The 24,842-nt window shown below is 48.0% G+C and overlaps 1 protein-coding gene across 4 annotated transcripts in view; it reads left to right on the top strand.

Annotated features, from left to right (window-relative positions):
• Nucleotides 1-5,612: 5,612 nt before the first annotated feature.
• SLC1A2 (solute carrier family 1 member 2) overlaps nt 5,613-24,842 on the top strand; it is a 139,492-nt gene continuing 120,262 nt past the window's right edge. Inside the window, exon 1 of one of the 4 annotated variants that reach the window (XM_044259084.1) lies at nt 5,613-5,645. In XM_044259084.1, coding sequence (XP_044115019.1) covers nt 5,641-5,645 — 5 coding nt within the window. In that variant the 5' untranslated portion in view covers nt 5,613-5,640. Of the gene's footprint in view, nt 5,646-6,584; nt 6,658-19,153; nt 19,476-24,842 lie in introns of those variants that run through there. The other 3 variants (XM_044259083.1, XM_044259085.1, XM_044259082.1) reach the window with 3 other exon arrangements.

The following is a 24,842-nucleotide window of genomic DNA, read 5'->3' as shown; positions in this document are numbered from 1 at the left end:
TCTGTCCTGAACATAAAGCCTGCTTAGGATTCTCACCCGTTCCCTCTCCCTTCTCCTCTGCCCCTTCTCTGCTACATTCTCTCTCTCTTTAAAATAAATAAATAAAATCTTTTAAAAAAAATTCCTTAACCTAAAGGTGTCTAGTCTTGTAGTCTTAATTAACAGGCCAAAGCTTTGTTTTTTATTTATTTTTTTAAAAAGATTTATTTGAGAGAGAGTGGGGGGCAGGGGAGGGGCAGAGGGAGAGAGAGCGGGACAAGCAGACTTCCCACTGAGCCTGGAGCCCGGAGTCCTACATGACACGGAGCTCCACCCCAGCACCCTGAGATCATGACCTGAGCTGACGTCAGAGGCTTAACTGACTGCCATCCAGCCACCCCAATTATTAGGCCAGAGTTTTAAAGGACAGATCCAGACGTGCAGCTTAGGAAATTGAGGAAAGCATGGGGCAGACAGTGTGTTCCTTCAGCGTGTGACATCTGCTTTATAGATACAGTCATTGCTGCTGTAAGAATGGCTTCTATTCTACAGATGAGGGAGTTCGGTCTCCAAAGGCTGAGGTGGCCCACTTGGTGCCACGTGGGGAGGAGCTGGGCTTTAACACGGGCCTGCCTGATGCAGCACCCACCCGTGCTTTACCAGAACAACTGCGTGGCACCCAAGAAGGCAAATTGGTTCGCTCTTTGTGACGTTGCAAAGAGCCCTAGCAGTGGACGGCTCAGCTAAGGAGATGATGGTGGGTGGTTTTCTCATTCCTGAGTTCTAGGGGACATCAATAATCTTTAAGAGCATGTCTGATGAAATGGTCATTGCATTCAGGGAACAAAAGTCGTATTTAGATTTCTCAGGCATTACTAAATGGCCGTCCCTTTTGGAGGGGGCAACCCCCCCCCGGGTCACTTGGCTGCTATTTTTCTCTCTAGGTCACTTTCTTCTGATAAACTTTGAACATTGGAACATTTCTCCTCTGTTGTCATCATGAGAGGGAATGGGCTTATTTACAGCCTTTTATGGGAAAATGGTGTAGGACTTTTTTTTTCTTTTTTTCCCTCTATTAAGAGCCTCCCCTACCCCTCACCCTACACTGAGATGCAGTAGCCAATCTCAAGCAATCTGAAAGAGAACCAAGATGGGAAATGCATCCCTTGGGAGAACCTAATAGAAGAAGGGGGAGCCTTTATCCCTCCTTTGGTGCAACGAAGCTCCAATAACGATGTAACGACTGCAGAAGAATGTTGAAAATTGTGGAAGTTAGGACGGGAAGCTTTGAGGCCATCTGGGGACTTTTTAAGCCAAAGGTAGCTGAGTCTTCTCCACTGGAAGGTCCCCTGAGTTGGGAGGTCCCTGCATGTCAAGGGGGCAGCCTGTCCCAATAACGATGGCACTGTTATTAACACAAACAGCGCTGCAGAGAGATTAAAAGCGAGGTTCTGCAGGAAGATTCCCTAAACTCACCTCCCTGCTCTCCCCAGCTTCAGCCATTGGTCCTGGGGATCCATCTTCCAACTTCCTCGGTCCTGCTGTGCTCCCCCCAGAGGCTAGGCTTCAAGGACTGTGTCTGGAGATGCTTCAGTGTGCTTTCCAGCTTCCACCTTTGGCCAATAGGATAGGGGGACCCAGAGGGGAGGGAAGAACAGGAGGGAAGGGGGATCAAGTCAGTTATTCCCAGGTCCCCTTCCAGCAGGTGGCTGTGGCAGCAAAGGTGCTGTCCTGCATTCGGCACTCCCCTTTAGGTTCCAGTCACCTTCAGGATGAAGGCAGATAATAGTGCTCTACTGTTACCAGTCCAGGGGACCCGCGCTATCCTTTGGAGTTTCCCGACACCCTTCTCGTATCCTTCTACATAGTCCCTTTATTACACTCTACTTAATTTGAATATGCCACCTTATTCTGGCTAATACCTTGACTGATATGACCACTCACTATCTATGTAACATTGGGCATCCTCCTCAAACTCTGTTGCTCTCAGTCTTTTCCTCTGTAAAAGGGGGTTAATAATAATATCTTCTGTAGGGGGTCATTTAAAGGGTGAAATGAGGTTATACATAGTATGGTACTTTGAAGATACAGCAAGGACTCAGTAAGTGGGTAGGGTAATACCACGAATACTGTGCGGTTCCGAGACACTACCTTGATTCAACCGTGGTAAGTCACTTCTCATAGCTTGGGTTAGACCTTAGGTAACCAATCGATAAGGCAAAAAGAAGCAAAATCCCTTATGGTAAAAATTAACTTTACAAGTCTTTCAGTCACCTATCAGAGTAGGGTACAGTGTATTTTGTGTGTGTTCGTGTGTGTGTGTGTTCATGTGTGTGTGTGTGTGTTCAGCCCTGCAGAGTAGTTCTTATTCAAGTCATATTTGAGAACTCTTGAGCTAGATCTGAGAAAGAAAAATCTATGTGCAAACCTCAGAGCATCCTATGCCTTCTGCTTTAGTTGTAACCATGGAGTCCCTAGAGGAGACAGAGAAGCTAGAAAATTCAAAAAGTTCCTGCTAGCTTGTAGGGTTGAGCTTTTTCTGATCTATTAAGTCTCTATCAACTTCATGCTGCTGGCTAGCAGACTTGAAAGACAACCATGATGGCTTCTCAACAGACTTGTTGTGAGGACAGCGGACTCTATGGGATCAGACTTCAGGTGGCTTAGCAGAGGCTAGGTTTCAAGGGAGCTCTGCAGTACGCTGTGCACACCGCTGCTCCCATGTGTGAAGGCTGACCCTTTCCTGAGCACCCAAGATGCGCCAAGCTTAGTGCTAAGCATTTCCAACATATTATCCCATTTACTCCCACAGCAATCCTGAGGGGGTATTATTACGTTCTCCAGCTTTTAGGTGGAGAAACTAAGTACCCAAAGTGTTCAGCCTAAAGTACCTGAGTCTAACATGGGTTCAGGGCAGTATTTAATGTGGGTCCACTGGACCCAGAGTTGAGTTCTCATCTAGCACTGAGGTAGTGTGGTAGAGTGGCTCACTCTCGGTGTTCCCTGCGTGCAGAACCTAAGAAGAGAGCTCTGTGTTTGCCGGGATAGATTTTTTAATTCCCTGTATGTGAAGAGAGGTGGGTCCCCTTGTATCATGGCTTCCTTGGTTTTGTCTTTCCAAAGGCTAAAACACCAATGACCTCCAACTGCTTCTGGGCGCCATATTGTTGAATCATCTCTAGGCCAGCAGCTACGGTAGTCAATCACCTGGGGAAGTTTTTTTTTTTTTTTTCTTTAAAATACCAGTTAAGGCCCCACTGCAGGCTGATGGGACCCAAATCTCAGTTGGCCTAAGTGTGGTTATGTTCTAAAGGGCTCTCTCAGTGCTTTCTTATGGACGGCCCGTGTTGGAAACCATGGCTCTAGTTTGCTTTAAAAAAATGAAGACCTGATGGGAATGTTGGTAAGGGCTCTCCAGAGCGAGGAAAGAGTGTTTGTTCCTCCTAGCTAATGGTTATTATCCAGAATCATCTGTGCCATGTTCCACATGATTTAATAGGCCTTGTCTCCAAGAGCATCTGAAGGCAATTGTGCCTCCAGTGTGGAATGGGATGGCAGGGTTCCCAAACATGGTCACATATAGAGAAGTTGGAACCACTTTTCCCATGGAATTTGGCCATGCTTGCTTATTCAGGTGCATTCTAGGTCCTTAACACTGAAAACCCATGAGAGTGGGTTTTCAAGTTTATTTTTATTGAGGTATAATTGACCCATAACACTGTTTAAGTTTAAGGTGCGCAACTTGTTAATTTGATACATTTGTATATTGCAAAATGATTACCACCTAGGATTAGCTCACACCTCTGTCGTGTCACATGATTATCATTTCTTTTTTTGTGGTGGAAATAATTTATACTTAGTCTCTTAGCAACTTTGAATTTATAATACAGTCCTGTTGTCTATCATCACTTTGCTGTGCTTTAGATCTCTTGGTTATTTATCTACTGGTTGCAAGTTTGTACCTTAAATAACATCTTCCGGATTCCCTCACCCTTTAGCCCCTGGTAACCATTATTCTACTCTGTTTTTATAAGTTCTGCTTTTTTTAATTAAAAAAAAATTAAAGACTTTATTTATTTGTCAGAGAGAGAGAGTGAACACAAGTGGAAGGGGGATTGCTGGGCAGCAGGCCAAGGGGGAAGTAGATTCCTGGCTGAGCAGGGAGGATGATATGGGGCTGGATCCCAGGACCCTGGGATCATGACCTGAGCTGAAGGCAGCCACCCAATGACTGAGCTACCCAGGAGCCCCTCACCTGCAAATTATTTCTAAATACATGTACCAGATTGCCTTAACTGAATGCAGATCAATGCATGAATTTAATAATTGCAATTTTAAAAAGAAAATGCAAAATTAGAAGGGTTGTTAAGGGTCCTAGGCTGATGAAGATCTAGATCTGGTTGGTCTGATGGGCAGGCAGGAAGAGAGGAGAGCAGAGTTTGGAAAGGGACATGTGGAGCAAGGTATGGACGGAAGAAGATGTTTGGACTCATATTGCGAAGGGAGGTGAAGCGAGGAGCTGAGCAGAGATATACTTATTTATTTAACTTCTATTTAGTTCATTTCTTCTCTTCGTGGTATTTCTCTCATCTGCCTATTCCTCCTTGGATACTGTGCTCAAGAAACCATCCTCTGGGGACTCTTAGATTTAACGGAACAATCTTTGAGGGTTTTTAGGAGCCCAGACTTTAAAGCGCTTTGCCTATCTTTTACATTTCATTTCCTTCTTTCAGCTCTGGGAGGTGGGGACTGTTACTCCCAGGCTGCTTACGGGGATGAGGAGAAGTTAAGGAACTTGTCCCGGATCACTCCACTGGCAGGTGGTAACGGACCCAAGCTCTGGCATACCAGTGCCTGGCATGCAACCAAGCAGCGGTGTCTGCGGGACTCCGCTACCCTGGCCCGGTCCCCGGAAGAACCCCTACAGATTCCAGGTGGCCGGCCGCACCTGGCGTCTGACAAGGGTCCGCAGAGCCGCGGGACTGAAGAGCACCTCCCCCAGGGCAGGAAACTGCGGAGGCAGCGAGGTGCTGGGGTTCCGCGACCCCGTCCTGAGGAGCCTGGCAGGTTCCTAGCGACAAGCTAAGCCCCGCTCCCATCTCCAGGGCGCGTTTACACCGAGCAAATCTCTCTATAGAGAGAGCCTGTTCAGTTCTCAACGCGGCCCTGCAAAAGGGGTTATTTTTGGTCCCATTTTCCAGACGGAGAAAAGCGAGGTTTTGCCTCCCCGACAGTCACAGCGTGCGGCAGGTGGTGGAGCTGTGCCCCAAAGATAATAAAATCGGCACGGATTTCGTCATTATTATGCAAAGCCGGCGGGGAGGCTCTCCGACCCTCCCTCGCCGGAGCCCATCTGTCTCCGTGCGCCGCCCCCGGGGCTCAGAAGGCGAAGGCGAGCAGGAGTGGGTGGAGACGCGTCCCCCCACCGCTTGCCTGGGCAGTCTCCCCACGCCTTGCCAGCCAGCGCCCCCGCGGCCAACCTCCCAAGGCTTAAAAAAGACCACGGCCTCCCCAGCACTCCGCCCGCCCGCCCGCCGCCCCCCGGGAGCTGCATTAATATTAATCCCGATGAATAATTGAAGGCCAGAGATTTATTCGGGCCGCGGCGGGGGAGGGCGCGCAGCTGGGTTCGGCTGGGCCCGGCACCCGGGACGCCGGAGGATGGGGTGGGTGTGTCGCCCGTGAGGGTTAGCGTGCGGGTGAGCGCGGCGCCGCAGCGAGCGTGCCAGGGAGAGAGGGGGAGCGCCCGGGGCTGCTCCAGCGAGGCGAGGACGGAGGGGCATCCCAGGTCTCCGGGCTCCGGCCTGCGCTTCGCCCGGCGCGGGGTGACCCGGGGCCACGATGGCTTGAGGGGGAACAATAGCGACTCCTTAGATCCTGGGCTCCTGCCACCGGCTGCCCAGGCCTTCCCGGCGACCAGCGGGGCCTCCTTTCTTATTTGGCTAATTTATGGCGAGAGGCCTGGGGGGCGGGGTGGGGTGGTGGGGGAGGCACAGCCGAGGGGGGACCGCGTCTGGGGACGGGGGGCGAGGGGGCGGCAGTTATAGGAGTCTCCCGAGGCGCGGCGCGGGTGATGTCAGCTCTCGACGAAAATAGAGAGGGATCGCCTGCAAATCCCCAGCTGCGGCGGGGCTAAATCTCGCAATCCCTCCCCGGCGGCGCCGAGCCAGGGCTCAGCGGCCGCCACCGCCTCCCCCGGCGCGCACACACCGGCACACGCGCGCACGCACGCACACAGTCCCCTGCACAGCCGCGGCACACCCCCTCCCCGACCTCCCCCCGCCGCCCGCCTCCAGCCCGCGCTCGGCCCCTCGCCGCGCCTCGAGCCCCGCGGCACAGGCAGGTGGCGGCGGCCCGGCGGCCCGGGGGCGGCGCTGGCTCGGGGAAGCCACCCCCAGCCCCACGAGCGCCCCGCCGAGCGCCGCCGAGGCGGGACGCGGGCGGAGAAGAGTCGAGCCGCTGCTTAGCGCCCGCGGGAGCCTCCCGCGCGGGCTGAGGCGCTAAAGGGCTTACCCGCGAGGGGGGTGGGAGGCGGGGAGACGCTCCCCCTTAAATAGCGCGCTCCGCCACTCGCCGGCGCTCACGCCGCACCCGCTCGCCCCGCGCCCGCCGCCGCCGCCGCTGCCGGACCGCGCCGAAGAGGAGGGGGCGTTCCCAGACCATGGCATCCACCGAAGGGTGAGGGGGCTCTTCTGCGGACCCGCGGGGGAGCGGGCGCGCGCGGGGGGTGGCCCCTCATCCGGGACGGGGATCCGGCGCCCGGCCTTGGTGGCTCGGCTCGGGGTGCGGGACGGTGGGGAGGGGAAGGGTTTTCCTCGGCAAAGCTAGCTGCTTAACCCCTTGGAGCTGCGGGGGACAGACGACGGTTTTATTTGATTTAAAAGGGTACGGTGGAGGTGTGAAGAAGAGTCCAACGAGAAAACCCTCTTGAGGGTACATTGCTCGGGGGAGCAGCGCTTGGAGCGAGGCGCGGGGTGGAAGGTGGGGACCGGCCAGGAATGAATGAGCCGGGACCAGGACCGGGGCGGGGCGAGGACCCGCGCGCGCGGCCTTGAACGTCAGCTTTGTAGAGTCGCGGAGTAGATGCCCGGCCTGCACAGATCGCACCTTGTTCTTGGATGGCGGAATCTCCCTGGGCCGCTCTAAGGAAGAGTGGAAGAGATCTGGGTACTTCCCGGGAAGAGGCGGGAAAAGAAGTGATTTGGGGCAGGGGCAAGAGTCCCCAGATGCTAGCGGGTGAATCGCTGGCTTCCCGCGTTCTGCCTGGGGCAGCGGAGTCCTCTTCTGCCTCGTGAGGCAGCAGTCCGAGTGAGAATGTTCCCAGAGGGAGTGACAGCTGCCTTTATCAAGAGGGAGATGGGCAAGGGGCAAAAAGATCCTTTGAGTACTCACCCCTCAAAGAAAGAGATTCTTTGAGTACTGACCCCTCAAAGAAAGGGTCCAGAACAACGTCCCTGGATCAGTATCTCCCAGGAAAGTTTTTTGGCTTGGTAGAACCCGAAATAGGGACAAAAGGACAGGTTGGGGAGGTCAGCTCTGGTTAGTTAACGATATTGCACTGGCTGCTTGCAAGAGATCACTGGATCCAAGCTGGGGGTGGGCTGGGGTGGGGGGAGCAGCTCCTCTGGGCACGGGTGAAGAATCCTTGGTCCCGGTCCTTTCCATAATTTCTCTCTAATAAATTTTACTAATGCCCCAGGCTTGATTTTGGGGAAAGGCTCTCTAAATAGGAGTAAAGTTCTGGTTCCAAAGTCAGATCTTTGGATTCCAACCTCCAAGCAAAGGAAGGTATTTGCAAAACCATCTCCCTGTGTTCAGGAGAAGGAACTCATCCCTCTTCTGTCCCCGGGAGTCCCTCCGATGGAGTCTGGCACCTTGTGGTAGCGTGATATTTCTTCTCTCTTTTTATTCTAACATTTCAGCGGTGTGGAATTTTTTTTTTTGGGATGGTTATTTCTCCAAAAAAAGATACTCCAGAAAGACACGTGTGTACAGAGAAGGTGGTACATTGTGCTAAAACAAGGATCCAGATATTTCTTCTTTTTATTCTAACATTTCAGCATTGTGGAATTTTTTTTTTTTTGGATGGTTATTTCTCCAAAAAAAGATACTCCAGAAAGACACGTGTGTACAGAGAAGGTGGTACATTGTGCTAAAACAAGGATCTAGAATTAAATATTAAGAACCCATCTGGCTCAACCTCAGAGCCTTTCCCTGCTGATTCATTCTTTCATATTAGAGAAGACATAAAGGCATTTCTGGCTGCTTTCGTGGCCCTTCTAGACTTAGCCCTGCGTGTAAAGACTAGGTTCAAAAACATCTGTTAAAGAGGTGGAGAATGGTCATCTTTCAAATCCTGTACCCAACTCACTCCTATTTTTGATAGCTGGATGGGGAAAGGAAAGGTTAAGGCAATAACAAAGACCCCCAGAGGTGTGTATCTCACCTCTGCCCTAAATAAGAGCTGTGAAATGATGTGACATTAAATAAAGAGCAGAAGTGATTTTCAGTATTTTTAAGATTCACACTCAATTAATGCCGTATCTGTGCACTGTGCATAGTTAAGAAAAGATGCCCCCCCCAAAAGAACCCCTTATATTTAGGAGATGAAAGAAGTGAAAAAAAATTGGAAGGCTGAGAAACATATAGCAAGATCTGTGACCCACTACCACATAAGAGCAGTAACTGAGGAGCAGGTGACATTTTCAGAAGCCCTGGTCTTTCTCAGTCTCTTCCGTTCCTCCATCTTTCTTCAAGGAACAGGTACCAAGTACTCGGGTGGACCTCACGTGGAAGGCACTCTACAGGGATACAAACACATAAATGGTCCGAGAGCTGGCTTTTAGAGGGTCGGCTCCAATCGATGACTTTGATTAGTAAATTGTTCCTGTGGTTTGGTGAGATTCTCTCGCCTCTTCTGACATCTTTGATCAATGTGCCTAAAAACAGAAGTTCACGGAGAATCCTCAGGCCAGTCGCCTTTGTTGGCTTTTGCTTTCTACCAAGGCTGAAGCTTTTGCTTTGAAACACATTGCTGAGAAGGAGGCAAAAATAGCAATACAGTTATATGCTTTCGGTACCTGTATTTTCAGTAAAACTCTGATCGAGAATGAAACAGGAGAGTATGGTAAACTGGCCATTCTGGTTACCATTCCTTTGGTGATACGGTTACTTGTCAATTACACATACCAATTACCAATTAGAAGCAATAGTGACATCTCATGTTTGTTCAGCACCCACTTGCAAATCTCATTTGTGTATATCATCACGTTTGATCCTTCCAATGTCTGTGAAGTAGCTGGTCCAGGGAAAACGGACTGTAAGAATTCAGGGGTATAGAATGTAATGTCGTCTTTCCAGGAAGATTCCAGGACTTGGCAGAACTTTGGGGTTATCACCTGGAAATGTCAGTTATCATTGATGAGTGTACTAGACATGTCTAACGGAGAAGATTACTGGCTTTCTCTCAAACCTTTAGCATATACACCCTGCAAATTGCCCTTTGGAATATTCTTGGTATCAGCCTCTGCACTCAGTCTTTGCCTTTGCAAAGTATACTCAAAAGCTGCTTTGGTTATTTGAGGTTTCTGATTATTTGGAACTGGGATTATAAGTATCCAGTTTCCATAAAAGTTAACAGTGGACTCTTTGGTAGTTCCCAGGCCCCAAGAGGTATTTTATTGTAAAGCAACATCTAATTTGATAGTTGAGTACTCCCCCCACCCCCCCGGTTCCCCAGACATAGCTAGAGTTACGGTTTTAGGTCCCTGACCCAAATTGGAAAGCGATTATACGTAGTTGGTGGCAGACAAGCTCGGGTCAATTATGGACTGAGTTATACTGGAGCGCCTAGATGTTGTGGAGGTGGACATTTTAGAAATACGTTCTGGGGGGGATGAAAGAGTGCTGAATCTCCACGTTTGTCAGGAACCTGCAGCGATCTGTCTTCTGATCAGTTCCCAGGAGCCAAGGGGTCAGGGCGAAAGCCAACCACGAGGGCTCGGGTTTCAGTTTGACTAAGGAAGCAAATGAAACAGAAAACTGCTGACAGCAGAAAAACCCTGGCAAGGGAACCCTCTGGATTTATTATTTCAAGCAAACAAAAGCAAAACAACGATTGCCATCTCCCTCCTCCCCTAGGGAACGAGGTTGAGGTCAGTGGGAGGAAGAGCTTTCGGACTGGACTTAATGGAAAACCAGTGGAGGGCATGGGTTTCGGGTCCAAAGGGGTTTGCGTATAGCATGCCTTCGGCTTTGCTGCCGTTTTCATTTCTCATTTTGAAGAACATAAAAATCAGCCTCCTTGGGTAAAAGAGATAATAATGGAATTATGAAAAAGCCATTTCGTGTTTATTGAGACAGCCTCTTGTGAGTGACTGGAGGCTCAATTCTAACACGAAACAATTTCCAAGTCCAAATGACACTGGATTTCCACCAAATGAAGCGGAAGAGCCAGGGTGTTAAACAACCAAAAGACAGGTCTGCCCATCAGTATCAACGGCCCCTTCTTGTGCTCTTTTATATAACACGATTAGGTGCTGTCTCCTTTCGATTCAAATTTAAGGAGATTGTCAGACGCGGAAAAGTGCCTAAGAGGTAGTGCTTCGGTTGCAGAAACCAGCAATATTTAACAGCTTTGAGTGAAATTTCTGGGTCATTGTGCCATAAATCCTGGAGATCCCAGATTGCAAAGCTTTTCTCTGTTTGAGGCTCAACACAGGTTGATTTCAATGTAAATTCCCCCTCTCCACCCTCCTTTATGACTGTCTGACCAATACCCAGATGTCTGATTTTCCCCCATTTAAAGGCAAACTAAACAGTTTTCCATGCTGATTTTCCCCCCAAGGGACTGGCTAGCATCTCAGAACTGAATCTACTCTTCGTTTCAATGACCTATGATGATTATTTTAATCAAATAAGACACCAATAATTTAAAACCTTCTAGCAATAGCAGACAGGAGAATACCGCTCTAGATAAAATTTTAGTTTTGCTTGCATTTTAAGAACTTGTCCTTGAAGTCTGAAAAAAAAAAATCGAACAAATACCATATACCGCCTTGCTTGCAGACTTCTCTCCTTGCTATTAACAGCTTGTTGGGGGCAAGCAGGATGTTTCATAGCAAGGGTTTTAGAATCCAGATTATGGCAAATCTCTTTATTTACCAGATCCTGTGCGTGCTCTCTTCTCCCTCTGCCCACCCCTCACCCCTTAATGCACCAAGTGCCAAGTCCTTGGAATGAATTCATTAAAGGAGTGTTTAAAAATACCTCATTGCTCCCATCTCCACGTGTTCCATCATTGATTGGAGGCAGATGGGCCGCATATTTGTCAGTAGAGTAGAAAAGGACTAGCATCTTGTTATAAATCTGTCTGGTTGGCTTCAAGTGATGGCAGAAAGAACAATGGGCCAGCGGTATCAAAGACAAATGGAGATCAGGGAAGAGCCTCAAACTTTAAAAAAAAAAGAGTAACTCATTTTCTTTGTGTTTTGCTTTTTTTTTTTTTTTTCTTCTCCCAAAATGGTTGTTTTCAGGTGTTGCTGTTTATTTACTTATCTCTCATCGATGTATCTATTTCATTTTCCGTGTAGATGAGCAGGCACGACTTCTGTCTGCTGAACCGCCACCTGGTGTTTTTCGCAATCTTGGTAGCTACTTGAGATTGTAGACTCATTGAGCAAGCGTTGTCCTTTAAAGATGGACTCAACTCTATTTTGGTGGATGGACTTGGTCTGTGTGAATCCTGGCTCCCTCTAGGATACGTGATGGCTCATGTTAAAGACTTTGAGTGAAGTCCCTGGAGACAAGGAGGGAGATGTTTCCCTCCCACACACCCCTGTGTGTTAGAGCCTTCATTTAAATCACCGAGAGTACTTTCTTCTGTTACATTTGGTCAGAGGTGCCATCTGTCATTCGCCCTTCGTCGTCTGGCACGGGACTGACTCTCATGCGCTCCTGCCATCCCAGGTTCCCAGGCACTATGCTCTCAGGGTCACAGGGCTGGTTGGATGGAGGCGGATCTGAGGCTCATCTGCGTCCCAAGCAATGCTCTTCCCACAACACTAGCCATTAGGTACTGGATCCCTGCAGACTGTAGGTGGCCCCCAGCCAAGAATGTTTTGGTTTACACAGGATTTTGAGAACTTTAGAATTATTTCCCTATAAACCTCTTTCACCTGGAAAAGGAATCCTGATTCTGGCTTCTGGCAAACATAGGCAAAGTTGATGGCAAGGGGTCTGTCTTTTGTCTTCATATAATTTATTGAGTGATTACAGCCCTGTGTTGTTCTCAATATTTTATATGCATTAATTTATTTACTCCTCACCACAGTGTGATTCATAAGGACTATTTTCATTCCCATTTTACAGGTATGGAAATTGAGGCATAGAAAGATTAAGGAACTTGCCCAAGTTTCCACAGTTAGGGAGTGGCAGAGGCAAGCTGTAAATCCAGGCAGTCAGGCTCTGGCACCCTGGGCCCTAACCATTAGAGGGCACTGCTTAGACTTATAGGACTGAGGTCCACTGGGGCCAAGTGGCTATCCCTTGAGATAGGGCACATGCTTTCCAGGTTGGGCAGTCTTTTCTGAGACTCCTGGTGCATGTTGCATGCTCGACCTCGTACCTCTCTAAGGCAGCCTTTGAGAGAATGAGAGCTTGGGTTTTGTCCTCCTCCAGGATGCCACCACCCAGTGGCTGTGGATTGGGAGAATTCTTTGAAACCTATCTCTAGGACATGAATGGTAATTCCAGCTACTTTTTCTTGTTAAGCCTTTAACCACTACCTTCTTGTTATTTCCTTCAACTTTCCTCTGGGTTGTTCTCAATGATCAGTTCTTTTGCAATTATTGGTTGTCAGGACGCCAGAAACACAGTCTTACCTGGACACAGTGCTCTGAAACAGCCCAGGCAGGGCATGACCACACGGGTCCCACGCTTTGGAACACTGAGCCCTGAACATGCACTTCTTAGCGGCAAACGTAGCTGAGAATGTGATGGCTCTGGAATTTATCTTTTCCTGCATGATTTCAAGTGTATTGGTTCAGGGTTGTAGCTTCACTTACCCACTTTCCTGAAACAGCTGTTATCCTGCCCTTTTAGGAGTAGGGCTGATGTTGTTGTTGTTTGTTTGTTTGTTTTGTTTTTACAACATATGCAGACAGTGATGACTAGAGATGTCTTTTAAATCGAGGAAAACACTTTTCAGAGGTCATATTGCTCTGTTACAAGCACAGTTTGTTATCACTCAATAGGTGGCAGTAGATGTGAGCACTTCATCCAGACTGGTGGTTTGACTCCCTTTGGAAGCCCCTGGGTTCTTAGGGACTCCCAAACCCACAGTGTTCCATTCTTTTTTTCACTGGAAAGAAAAAATTGTCTCCACCAAATCTATCATTTAGCATTTGTGAGCCAATTGTCCTACGTCACCAGTGTTCATAGAGATCACCATAAACAAATATAAATAGGGCCATTTATTTGAATTTATTCCAAGTCCGTGTGGTTATACATATATGATTTCATTAAATCCTTGGAAAATTCCTATGGAATTTTATGCTCGTTTTACAGATGGAGAATCTGACACTTGGAGGAATTTTGATTTTATGTTGTTATTGGGTGCTTTTTTTTTTTCGTGTAATTCTAATGTGTTTCAAACTATCCACATTTTGCAGTTAATTCACATTTCATTAAAATTTCACAGTCGTTCCCTATGTTTGTTTTAGCGGCAGCAGGTGGATTGAAACATTTTGGTTAAAAGAAACAAGATAGCCAAGTGTCCTTGCAAAAAGAGATGATAAAGAATTTAAGAGACAGTGCACAAGAAAGATGGCAATGATTACGGAGACGTTAATTCACGTGAATGGAGATGTGACATTCAAGAAGATGCTGCCGCTAAAAAAAAGAGGGAATAAATTTAGGCAGCTGAGAACAACGGCAAGACCCCAGCCTGTAGACATGAAACCAGAGAATTTCAAGTAGAAGAAGCAGTTGCCTTGCACGGAGGGAGATAAGGTGAAAGAAGACAGATAAAACAAGGAAAGTGTTCTTTTTCTGTTAGGTATTAGGCAAAGCCAATTGCTGCAGAACAAATGCATTTTTGTTTTTGTCTCAGTCTGTAATTAAAAGGGCAGTTGTGATCTGATAACCAGCTTTGTTGGGAAAGTGGATGGAAGTCAACATGAACAAAGCTTAATTAGATAAAGTTGTCTAGAGGTGAAATGGATGGATATCAGCTGACAACACTCACCTCAGACACTTGGAGGGGACTCACGGTCCCCAGGGAACACCTTCTGCTCTTATTATTTATTTATTTTTTTATATGGAACATATGGTCTGGAAAAAGTGTCAAAAGTAAGTTTGGGACTAATTTCTCAGAATTGAATAGAGAGTAATGGAATTAGAGACCGAATCTATTTCCGTGGTGTTTCTCTGGGATTCAAAGTCATCAATCAGCAGACATTAGTAAAATCATTCTAGGATAGAAGCTCCGAAGGGATCATCGATTTTTTGATCATGATTAATTGCTAACATTTCAGATGAAGAGCTCATCATTTGTTTATCTGTTAGTCTGAGAATATTCTAATTTGGCTTCTTTTCAAGACACTGATACATTGGGTTTGAGGCACTGCTGCTGGGAGGCATCCCGAGGTGGAGACTTCAGTGCATGAAGTTCATTGAGGGGAGCTGGCAGCATAAATCCCTTCGGGAGAGGGAAGGGAGCAAGGGTAGGCAGGGGGAGAAATGGAAACAGTCCCATCAAAGGGCTTAGCCCGTCCCACAGGAAGTTCTGGCTCAGGATGTTTCTTCAGAAAGATCCTGCATTGAGAAAAGAGGTCTGGCCTTTCTACCCCTGCATCAGCACTGCCAGCCCCGGGGGTGAAGGTGGAGGGGTGGTGGAGGGAGGGGAGGGAGAATAAATCTTAAAGTCCTGAAGGTGGGGAGCGTGGGAGTTTCGGCGGCACACCACAGTATCCATCAGTGACTCCCAATACAAATATTTGAGACATAATAAAATAATGGATACAGTCGCCTTCGATCAGAATATCCAGGTCTCCACAAAGCTATTATCTGGAATAAAGTGCTATACCTTCAAAGAGTATGTGGTTGTGGGAAAAGGGTGAGGAGAAGATGGGTTCTGGCGGGCAGAGAAGGGGAGAATGAGTAGACATCACCTTACCCAGGTTTAGCTGTGAGCCACATAGCCCCCAAAGACAAATGACAGAAGCCCGTCTCTGCACTCCAGACCTGCCAGAGGTTTCTGGAAGCAACAGGAGGATGGTTATCTGAAATTGCTGCCTAGGAAAGGGTTCTCAGCTCTTGTTCTTGGAAGGGTCCACAAAGAGCAATAGATCAATATGTAGGGAGTCAGAGTATAGCTATTATTGATACATCCAGTGTCGACAGCAACTGTTTCTGAATTCCTACTAGTGTATTTCCCATGGAGTCCTTACTTGAGGGAACGCGGGCGGTGAACTGGATAACCAACTGGTAATCAATTTGGTTTAGCACACTGGGTGAGAATTTTTTGTGGGAATCAGGTGGGACCTGAACAGTTGGCTATAAGAGATTCTGGGGGCCTTGATGAAGTGGTGTTTATAATCATAGTTGTAAGTGAGCTCACCCTGAGAGATCCTGAGGCTAGAAGAGCTAGGGGAAGAATCCTGGGATGCTCTAGTCTCTACAGATGAGCGGGGGGTGGGGGGTGGGGAGGGGAGGCTGGCGATTCAGGGGACGCAGGAAGCTGAGAAACAAGCAGGAACTCAGAAGAGAGCAGGTGTCTTGGAATGGGAGTCAGGGCCACATGCTATAGAGAGGTAAAGTAATAGAAGTTGAAAAGTATCATCAGATCCATCAGTTTCAAGGCAATCACTGACCTGTGCCAGAGCACGGTCAGCAAAGTAGTGGTTACTGTTACCATGTTGGTGTGGGTTGAGAATGGATGGAGAGAAGAGGAATGTAGTTGGTTTTTGTTTTTTTCAGGAGTGGCAATCAAGGGGAGGATGGGAATAGGAAAGTAGATGCAGGAGAGATTACATTTTAGCTTATTTTTTTTTCCAGTTTTAGGATGGATTATGCTGAGGGAATATGATTGGTGATGGCAGTGTCTTCTTGGGCTCCTCTTGTGGAAGCTGATGAAAGAAAGTATTGCAACTAGGGGGTAATGATTGTTTGCCCTGGAGGTTCCTGCAGGGGAGGGCAGGTGGCTCTGTGACGCTTGGCATGGTTCTTATAGACTTCCTGTTTGCCAATCCTATAGCCCATGGCGTGGGGTAGGACAACTCAGCACAGAAGGGGAGGAAAATGTCACCTGCCTGGCCTGTCCGATCTGGGCCTCCCACCCTGGAGATCCATGGAGTGACAGATGGGGCAGACAGCTAGAGTGGGATAGATTTTAGTAATGATTGTCTTTATTTTTTAAGATTGAACTTCTGGAAGCCATTCTAAGTCTCCCAAGCTGGGATTCTTCTCTTCCCCCGCAAGGGTTCATTTGTACTCTTGGAGAGCTGGTGAAATTTCTTTGGACTCATTTTTGATCCTCATTTTCTCTACTTTGCATGCTCTTTGGATCACTTCTTGGGCCTTTTCACACCACAGGCATATTGAACACTCTAAAATGTATATTTCTAGCCCAGACCTCTTCTTCACGCTCTGGATTCATATCTCCTATCATCTAACTGACATCTCCCTTTGTGCAATGCATAGACATCTCTAAGTTACTGCGCAGACAACAGAACTCTTGATATTTTTTCCTGCAAATGTAACCCCATGCCTTCCCAAGTTTCTCCCTTCTCAGCAAAGGGCACTAGCATCCATCTGGCCATTCAAATTGAGCGGTGTAGGTATTCCCCTTGTTTCTTTTATCTCTTCCATCAGCCCCAACCTACAAGCTGTCTCGGTCCCATCTCCTAAATGGATCTTTGCCACGACCCTCACGTCCACTCATGGCTCTACTGGAAACCACAACTTGCGAGGTTTCAGTGCCTCAACTACCCCCGGGTCCTGTCCACCCCTTTAGAGTTTATTATCTTTGTCTGGACCATTTCCTACCCTCCACCCACCGCCGTTCTTGAGCTGGCTGGCATCCTTTAATCCTACAGCATCCCTCAGTTCTCCGTGCAAACACCATTTCCCAGAGGGGTCCTCTCCCATCCCTCCAAAACCCAGGACCCCTTTCTTAGCCCCATGTCATCCCCTTCATTTGCTTCCTTCACGACCTCGCGTATAGTGTTTAAATATCGTATTTATTTACCTTTTGGCTTGCCTCTACTTCCGTCCTGGCGTGTCAGTACTGGCGGCTGGTCCATCATCACCTCCCGTAGATCCTGACACCATGCAGTTAATAAACATTTATTGATTGAATGTGCATCAGCCTCACCCAGCCCAGGGATGCAGGGAGGGCTTCTCAGAAGAGGTGACATTTAAGCTTTGTCTTTTCCGGGGAGTGTGTTCCCATTATACTTTGTTCAGCCTTCTCTTAACAGCTCTTCATGCGAACAGGGTGAGCTTTTGCCTTGTCTATCTGCTCACCATCCTGGTGTCCAAGGATCGGGCCTGTTCATTTCTTTGTGGCTTGATTTATTACCATTATCACAATGCATGTGGGTGTAATTGACTTGTCTAGCTTGGGAAGGATACCTGCTGGGGCATTCAGAGTCCAGAGAGGATGGTTATTTAAAATTTTTTTAAAAAGATTTTATTTATTTATTTGGCAGACAGATTAAGCACAAGAAGGGGGAGCCGCAGAGGGAGATGAAGAAGCAGGCTCCCCGCTGAGCTGGGAGCCTGATGCGGGGCTTGATCCCAGGGCCCTGGGATCATGACCTGAGCTGAAGGCAGACACTTAACCCACTGAGCCACCCAGGCACCCCCAGAAAGGGATGGTTTTAAGGGAGCATCCGGGCCAATGTAGAGAGAACATGTCCTTTTGCTTCTTGTGACATGTCCTCTTTTTAAAGTTCTGCCCAGAAATCAGTAACCAGACTTTTGACTGCTAAGTGTTGCTAGGGTTCAGGTAGGTTAAAAGAATAACTAGTTGGGCAACAGCTCATCTCGTGAAGCCACAAATGTATTTGTTATAACCGGTCATGTTCCTGTGCTCTTGTCTGGGAAAGATTACACACTCCTGTCACTACTGCTGTCTTAAAAATGCAGGAAAGTTGAATCAGGTGAGACCTATGAGCCCTAGCTCCCCATATTTCCCGAGGACTACCTGCCTCCTCTCAGAATGATGTCTTTTCCCCCTGTTTTCCTCATGCCTTGTGCAGGAAAGCAAGGAGAAGCTAGCACGATATGATATTCACGTACAAAAAAAGATTTCTTAAGTCATAGGTGATGTTTAAATTGCATCAGTGAATAAAATCCAAGGCTCATTAGTTCAACTGCTTATAGAACTGATTCAGAAAAAAAAGTTCCTGAAAGCTGGCAAAGTTATTGTTAAATTGATGCTTTTTAACTTTTAAAGAGATTCTGTATGTATTTAATCATCCCAACAGAGTTCTCCTCTCTGGCTTCCTATTGGGGTTGGAAACAAGAACGAGAAGTCCAGAAATAATACATTTTACAGTTGATGTATGCGTCTTCTGGGAGCCTGAACAAAAGCATTTGGTGTTTCTCTATTTCCTGGAGTGAAGTTCTTCTCTGAAGTTTTCTGGTGGCAGGACACGTTGAGGGATATTTGTTGTGCCCTGGTGGGGTAAGAGAATGAGAACTCTGTCAGGTGTCTGTCTTTCTTGACTCTCAGTGAGAAATCCGAGATTGGGGGAAGGGCCAGTTTGTGAAACCCTCTTCCCGAGCCTTATGGGAAAGTCTTCAGCTGAAACCACCCTCATCATCCTAACGGCAAATGCTGGATTCCTCCTGGATTCGGGTCAGGGCGCTCACACCGCGGTGTTGGAGGTAAAAGTAGAATCAAAACAGGACGTTGTGTTTTCCAGTTTCCTCAGGCACAGAAGTCATTATTAATGGAGAGAACCGAGCAGACACGGATCATGTTTTTACTTTATTTGCTTTCTTTTTCCCTCTGAAGACTCTCAGTGGGTTTCCAGGAAAAGTAAAACCCAGATCCCAGGCAATCTGCCCAATTGCTCCTCCGCGATCAGAAGGACCAAACCAGTTTGTCCAGAAGGGGGCACTGTGGAGCCTCATGTCGGCTCGCCAGCCCGAGAGTGGTAATTTTCCTGCAGTGCTGAAGCCAGAGCCAGAGGGCAAACTGTCTCTTTCCCAGGCCAACACCAGCTGTTGTCTTGGTTTTTTTTAAAGAAAGGAAACCCTACTGCTTGGATTATTACATTTCAAGTGACCTGGAGTTGCTAAGTCACCGAGGGGACCAGAACTCCCCAGCCCCCAGGGTTACCCCTGGGAGGAGAGGTTGAGAGAGAATTGACAGCGTTTCATTTACCATCCTGGTCCGGGGTCCTCCTCCCTGTCATCAGCCACCTGCCTTCTCCCTGAGAGTCATCCGTGCCGATGGAGAAAGACTCACTGGTTCCGGAGTTCCGGTATGTCCAAACTGGTTTTGTCTGGGTTGTTGACAGACTTTCAAGGCAAAGGGGCAACCATGGCGAAAGGGAGAGGCCTTTAACGAGGGAGGAAAAGACACTTGAGGGATTGAAAAGTACATTTTGAAAGGGCTGAAAAGGACATAATAAGCAACACAAGAATGGGAGTATGGCAACGGGAACCCCTCTTTTCAGAAGGTCTCAGCAGCCACCCCAGGAGGCCAGCTTGTATTCCAACCCCATTGGAAGCAGGCAACAAAATCAAGACAGGCGTGAAAACGTGGTGTGTTTGTTACAGGGATCACTCCCTTGGGAGGAGGCCGGAGAGGGGTGGGGACTTAGGTCCATATGCTTGTCTGCAGAGGTCTTCCCTCTCCAGCTTGGAGCTAAGCTGCTGCGGCCGGCCAGGGAGATGAAGCCGGTCGCATGTTTTCAGCAGCAGGCAAATCAGCGTTCCGTCCAGCTGTGACTGCAGTGATGAATCAGAGGGCGTTTTAAATGAACCTTTGAAGTGTTCCTCTCATGGAACCACAGGGTGTTTGTTGAATAAACAAACGAAAGCGGTCAGAAAACTCCCCGGATGAGTTCTTTATATTAATTTCTTGTTCCTCCTTCAAGAGAATCTGGGATTGAGTACAAACCAAGAAGTTCAGGGGCGCGGGGATGGCTTTAGGGGCCTGCGATGGGCAGTAGCACAGGGCCTGAGCTCGCAAGGGACGGAGAATTGGTTTAACCCTCCACCGTCACCATCTTGAAATTCTTAACAAGGGGCCTCGTGTTTTCAATTTGCACTGGGCCTTACGAAGGATGGGGTCAGTCCCGCAGGGAAGGCACCTATGCGCGGGCCAAATGAAATACTACATGTGGTGGCAGTGAACGTGATGGAGAGGATGACCTCGAGAACATCTCATCTCTTGCAGTGCACGAAGACATTTCAATAATGACATCCTTTGCATAAAACAGCTTCTAGAAAACCTTGTAACCAGCGTTGCACAGTGCTTGCAAGGGTGTGTTTTATCCTCGGAAAGACCCCAGCGAAATTTCCTGTTGCACGGCTTACGCGCCGTATAACTATAGGAAAGTTAATTAATCTCTCTGAGACCCCGAGTATTTGTCTGTTACATAGAGACGGTATCAGTCAATTGATAGGGCTCGGCAAGGAGTAAGACGTGTGTGCGGCACTTGGGATAGTGTCCAGGACGTGGAGGACACTCCGTAGTACAGGCTGTCCTCCTTGAACCCTGTTGAAGTCAGCGGAGTCTAGCTCAGTCTCCTGACTTTTCAAATTAGATTGTGAACACTCAGTGCATACCCACAGGCATGTTTGCTAATTCTTTTCTCCTGGAGCCACAGGTGATAAGCCGAGAAAGTAGGTCCTGGATTTCTTTGATCTTACCAGTGGTGTGTTTGTATTAGTGTAGGTTTGTTTGAAGGCTTTTCTCCTATAAGCTTTTAACCCTTAAACTCGAAGCACCTCCTACTCCAAAATGCAGGGTGGCTTTTCCAGCGTGCCTCTGTGTGACACCAGCAGGTGCCCCACGGTTCAACTCAGTTCTGACGCTACCTTCCTGGAATTAGCCTCACATCCCATAAGCAAAGGGCTCAGTCCCATCGGACTGCCCCCACTTGGATGCCAGTGGGAAGCCCACATTGTGCTTCTCACCGACTGGATGAACATCCAGGGTCTTCCCACGGCCCCCCTTCGCAGGTCTGATAATGCGCTAGGATGACTCGTACACAACTCAGGGAAACACTTTGCTTATGTCTCCCTGTTTATTATAAAGGACACCACTCAGAACCGTCCAAATGGAAGAGAGGCATGGGACAAGGAATTGGGGACGGGACGAGATGCCTTCTCTTGGCTTACCACCATCCTGGTACCGTGATGCGTTTAGCAACCCAGAAGCTCTTAAAGCGTCCTTGAGGGTTTTCTGTAGAGGTTTTGCTACATAGGCTGATTGAATCACCGCCCGTGGGTGGTTAACTCTGTGTCCAGCTCCTCTCTCTCCCCAGAGGTTGGGGGGTTGGGGCTGAAACATAAATAAATAAAACATAAAAAATCATAAGCAGCAGCTGAGCACTAAAAGATTCCTATATGGTTTTAAAGGGAAATCAAGTAGTTAGGAAGGCTTCTGTGTTTTCCTTTTTAAAAAATGTTATCTCTGTTAAATTTTCATGGGACTCTGATTTTTCAGGGATGAACCTGTATGATTTGTGGCAGGAGTAAGCCATATGAAGGCACCATTCTATAAGGGTGGAGTGTTTATCCATAACAAATGTATTCATTATGCAGGAAATCCATACTGGTTAGACACAAACAAGATTAAAAAAAAAAAAAACACCTATTCTGTCACTAACCAGCGATAAGTATCTTTCACGTCGGTATATTTCATTTCAGACTAAATGCATATTTGCACATGAATACATTTGTAATAAACATGGAAATGCAGTGTACAGACTGTCCTATAAAATAATTTTTGACTTGACAGTGTGTTACGAACATCCGTTCATAAGTAAATTGATACACTTAATTAACTGCGGTAGTTTCCGTTTTGTGGATGTGTCATCATCACTTTGGAAGCCAAACCCTGGTCATCAGCCTTTAGTGTGCTCCAGAAGTTACACTGTTACAAACGTCCCTGTGTGTACCCTATGCAAACCTGTCTGTCTCCTGATTTCCTCGGGGAAGAGGGTAGAAAATAGCTGGCGGTGGAATCGCTGGGTCAGATGGTGCACACACAACCTCTCCACACATAGCTCCCAGCTGCAGCGTCTGAGCAGGGATGGGAGATTCGAATGACCGAATGCACTTGTCTTTTTTGAGTCTATTTCACCGTAGTGTCTATTAATTGTAGTTGTAATACAGAACGGCTCTGGGGTTCACTTTAATTCCTGGCAAAACACCTGAGCCTGGTGTAGACAAAGAAATGTCTTTTCTCGGCACTTGGTTAAAAAATACTTTCCCCCCGTCTTGGGTGGGAGTCCTCGTTCACATGCCACGTCAATCTAGATGGAAATGATCCCGTTCTTTTTGTTTCAGGGCTTTCGCACACAGTGTAGAACATTCTCATGATTTCCTTTTCTGTTAACTGTGTGGAGTTCATACTGCGTTCTTCAGGGGTTAACTTTCCTCTAACAAGTGCTTTCTTTAAGTAACAAGGCGGGGGGCTCTTCTTACTGGGGTGTAGGCTTGTTCCTTTGTACCCTGTCCTTTCGCTTCCCCTGGAAGGAGCTGAATACCTCTTCTGGTCTGACAAGCCACGTACAGCTGGAGAAAGGCATCCTTTCCAGTGTGGACATTGCCATGTTGCCTCTCACGTCCTCAACCTTCCCATCTCAAGATCCAGCCCTGCCCCTTACCTCGGCTCCCTCCCCACCTCCGGTTGTGGTCCTCTGGATTTTGCACCCCGGTTTTATGCAGGTGACACCTACCTAACAATCAGGCAGAGAGAATCTTCTGATTTGGCTTCATTATCTGGGAAGGTCAAGCTCAAGGTGTTGGGTCCGAGTAATGAAAAGTGTTTGCTTTGGTTTCCCATCTTGGAAGATGCCTGTAGTGGGCTAAATGTCTGTTAAGGGCCAGCTCTTGACTTCCTTTCTGCTGATGGGAAGGAGGGCTATTCAGGGAGTAGGGGAAGAAGAGAGGGGGAACAATAAAGACATGCTAAGGGGTCAGCGTAATGGGGTTGCTCTTTCGGGCTGGGAGGCACAGACTGCGGCTGAACACTTTTTATTTTGGAAGTAACTTGCCAGCTGCAAATAAATGCTCACAAAATCTCTCCTCGAACTGGGTAGTGACCCAGGCATGGGCAGGCTCTACTGGGCTGGTGTGGCGTCCTTCCTTCCTGTCGGCAAGCTCTGAATGGGCTCTCTCTAAAATGCAACATACTCTGTTCTTGTGGGTTTCACAGCTCCATGGAGCTAAGTAGGAGTCTACGCTTTTTAAAATTTTTTTTTTATCTCTCTGAAGATGAGATAACTGACATCACCTCTTAGAGTCGGGTGGTGGCCTTCCCATTTATTACCTGACAAACCACAGACCCCAGGTATCTCTTTGATCAGGCTTCACTTCATGCTATGTGTGGTTGCTGTAGGCTAGTCTCCTTTGGACTGCTCACCATGGGTCGTCCTTCAAGTCTGGGCTCTGTTTCTTTGGCCAAATGCAGACCGTATTTTTGTTCCATCCCTTTCAAAAGTGAGAGTGGTCAGTGCAGGTGAAATTGTACTGGAAACGAATGCCCAATGGGCTTCAATGGTGTGTTAAGGATAATAAAGTGTTTCTACTTGCTGTTACTGTGGACTCAGAATGTCCCAGAACATTTGGCCCAGCCCCCTCATTAGGCTGAGCCCCATAGTCAAAGTAGGTTAAGGAGACCTGGGGTTTAGTCCTCCTTCTGCCACTGGCTTCTGGACCAGAAATCTATTTATTCTATCTCATTTTTTCCCCTGCCCACAATGTGAGCTTTTTAAGGCATGTTGCCCCCTTTACCTGTGTTCTTCCCTGCACCTTGGACCTCCGGTCCCCAGAGGCTTGCTGGTCTGGGACCCCTGGGACGGTTGTCCCCTCAACACTGTGTTGCTCCCTCTGGAGTCTTGGTGGAGGGGTGAGGTGGGGGAAAGCCAAATTTCCCTTAGTTTCTCCACCCTTAATGCCCCAGACTCTCTCACATATGTGGGGGTTGTGAATGGACAGACTTTATCAAAGATTTGAGAACAGCGAGAAGCAATGATGATTTTAAAAAAGATAACCATAAAAATCACTATTCTCAGTGCTTAAGAGAAAATCCAAAACATTTGACAGGAGGTCTCCCAAGAGATGAGCTCACACCCGGTGCCAACTTGAGGTCTGAACTCAGAGGAAGAGCTCCTCTTCTGGTCCCCCTCGGGGCAAGCCCCCCTCCTGCCCACAGTGTGCTGGGTGTTGTCCTGGGACCTGAGCTGCCCTCCCTGCTCAGGACAGCTCATGATGGTTCATGGCGGAATGTTCCTGAAGTCATCGTGGAGGGCACATCCATCAGCAGGGGAGCATTCTCTCTGGCCCCTGGGGGTGCCTCCTCCTGAGTCTCCAGGATCCCTGGGGTCCTTCCGGTCCCTATTAACCACAGCCTGTGTTCACCACCCGAGGACCGTGGGCTCCTGAGGACGACAGGTCCCCGTGGGTAGTGCACCGTACCGACCAGGAAGAGATGTTCTGCTCAAGATGCAACATACTCTGCAGCTCTGTCCTCCATGGGGCACAGAGACATTTAGCTCTGCCGTGCATCACCTTCTTCCCACCTTCCCGGTCACGCCCAGCGGAGTGGTTGTGCAACTGAGCTGGGACTCCACACCGTGCCTGACCGCACCGGGGCCGGTTGGGCCTGGTTG

Source organism: Neovison vison, chromosome 7 (assembly GCF_020171115.1).
Source record: "Neovison vison isolate M4711 chromosome 7, ASM_NN_V1, whole genome shotgun sequence".
NCBI lineage: Eukaryota > Metazoa > Chordata > Mammalia > Carnivora > Mustelidae > Neogale > Neogale vison.
Note: the sequence above shows the minus strand (reverse complement) of the source record. Positions and strands in the feature narration are given on the sequence as shown.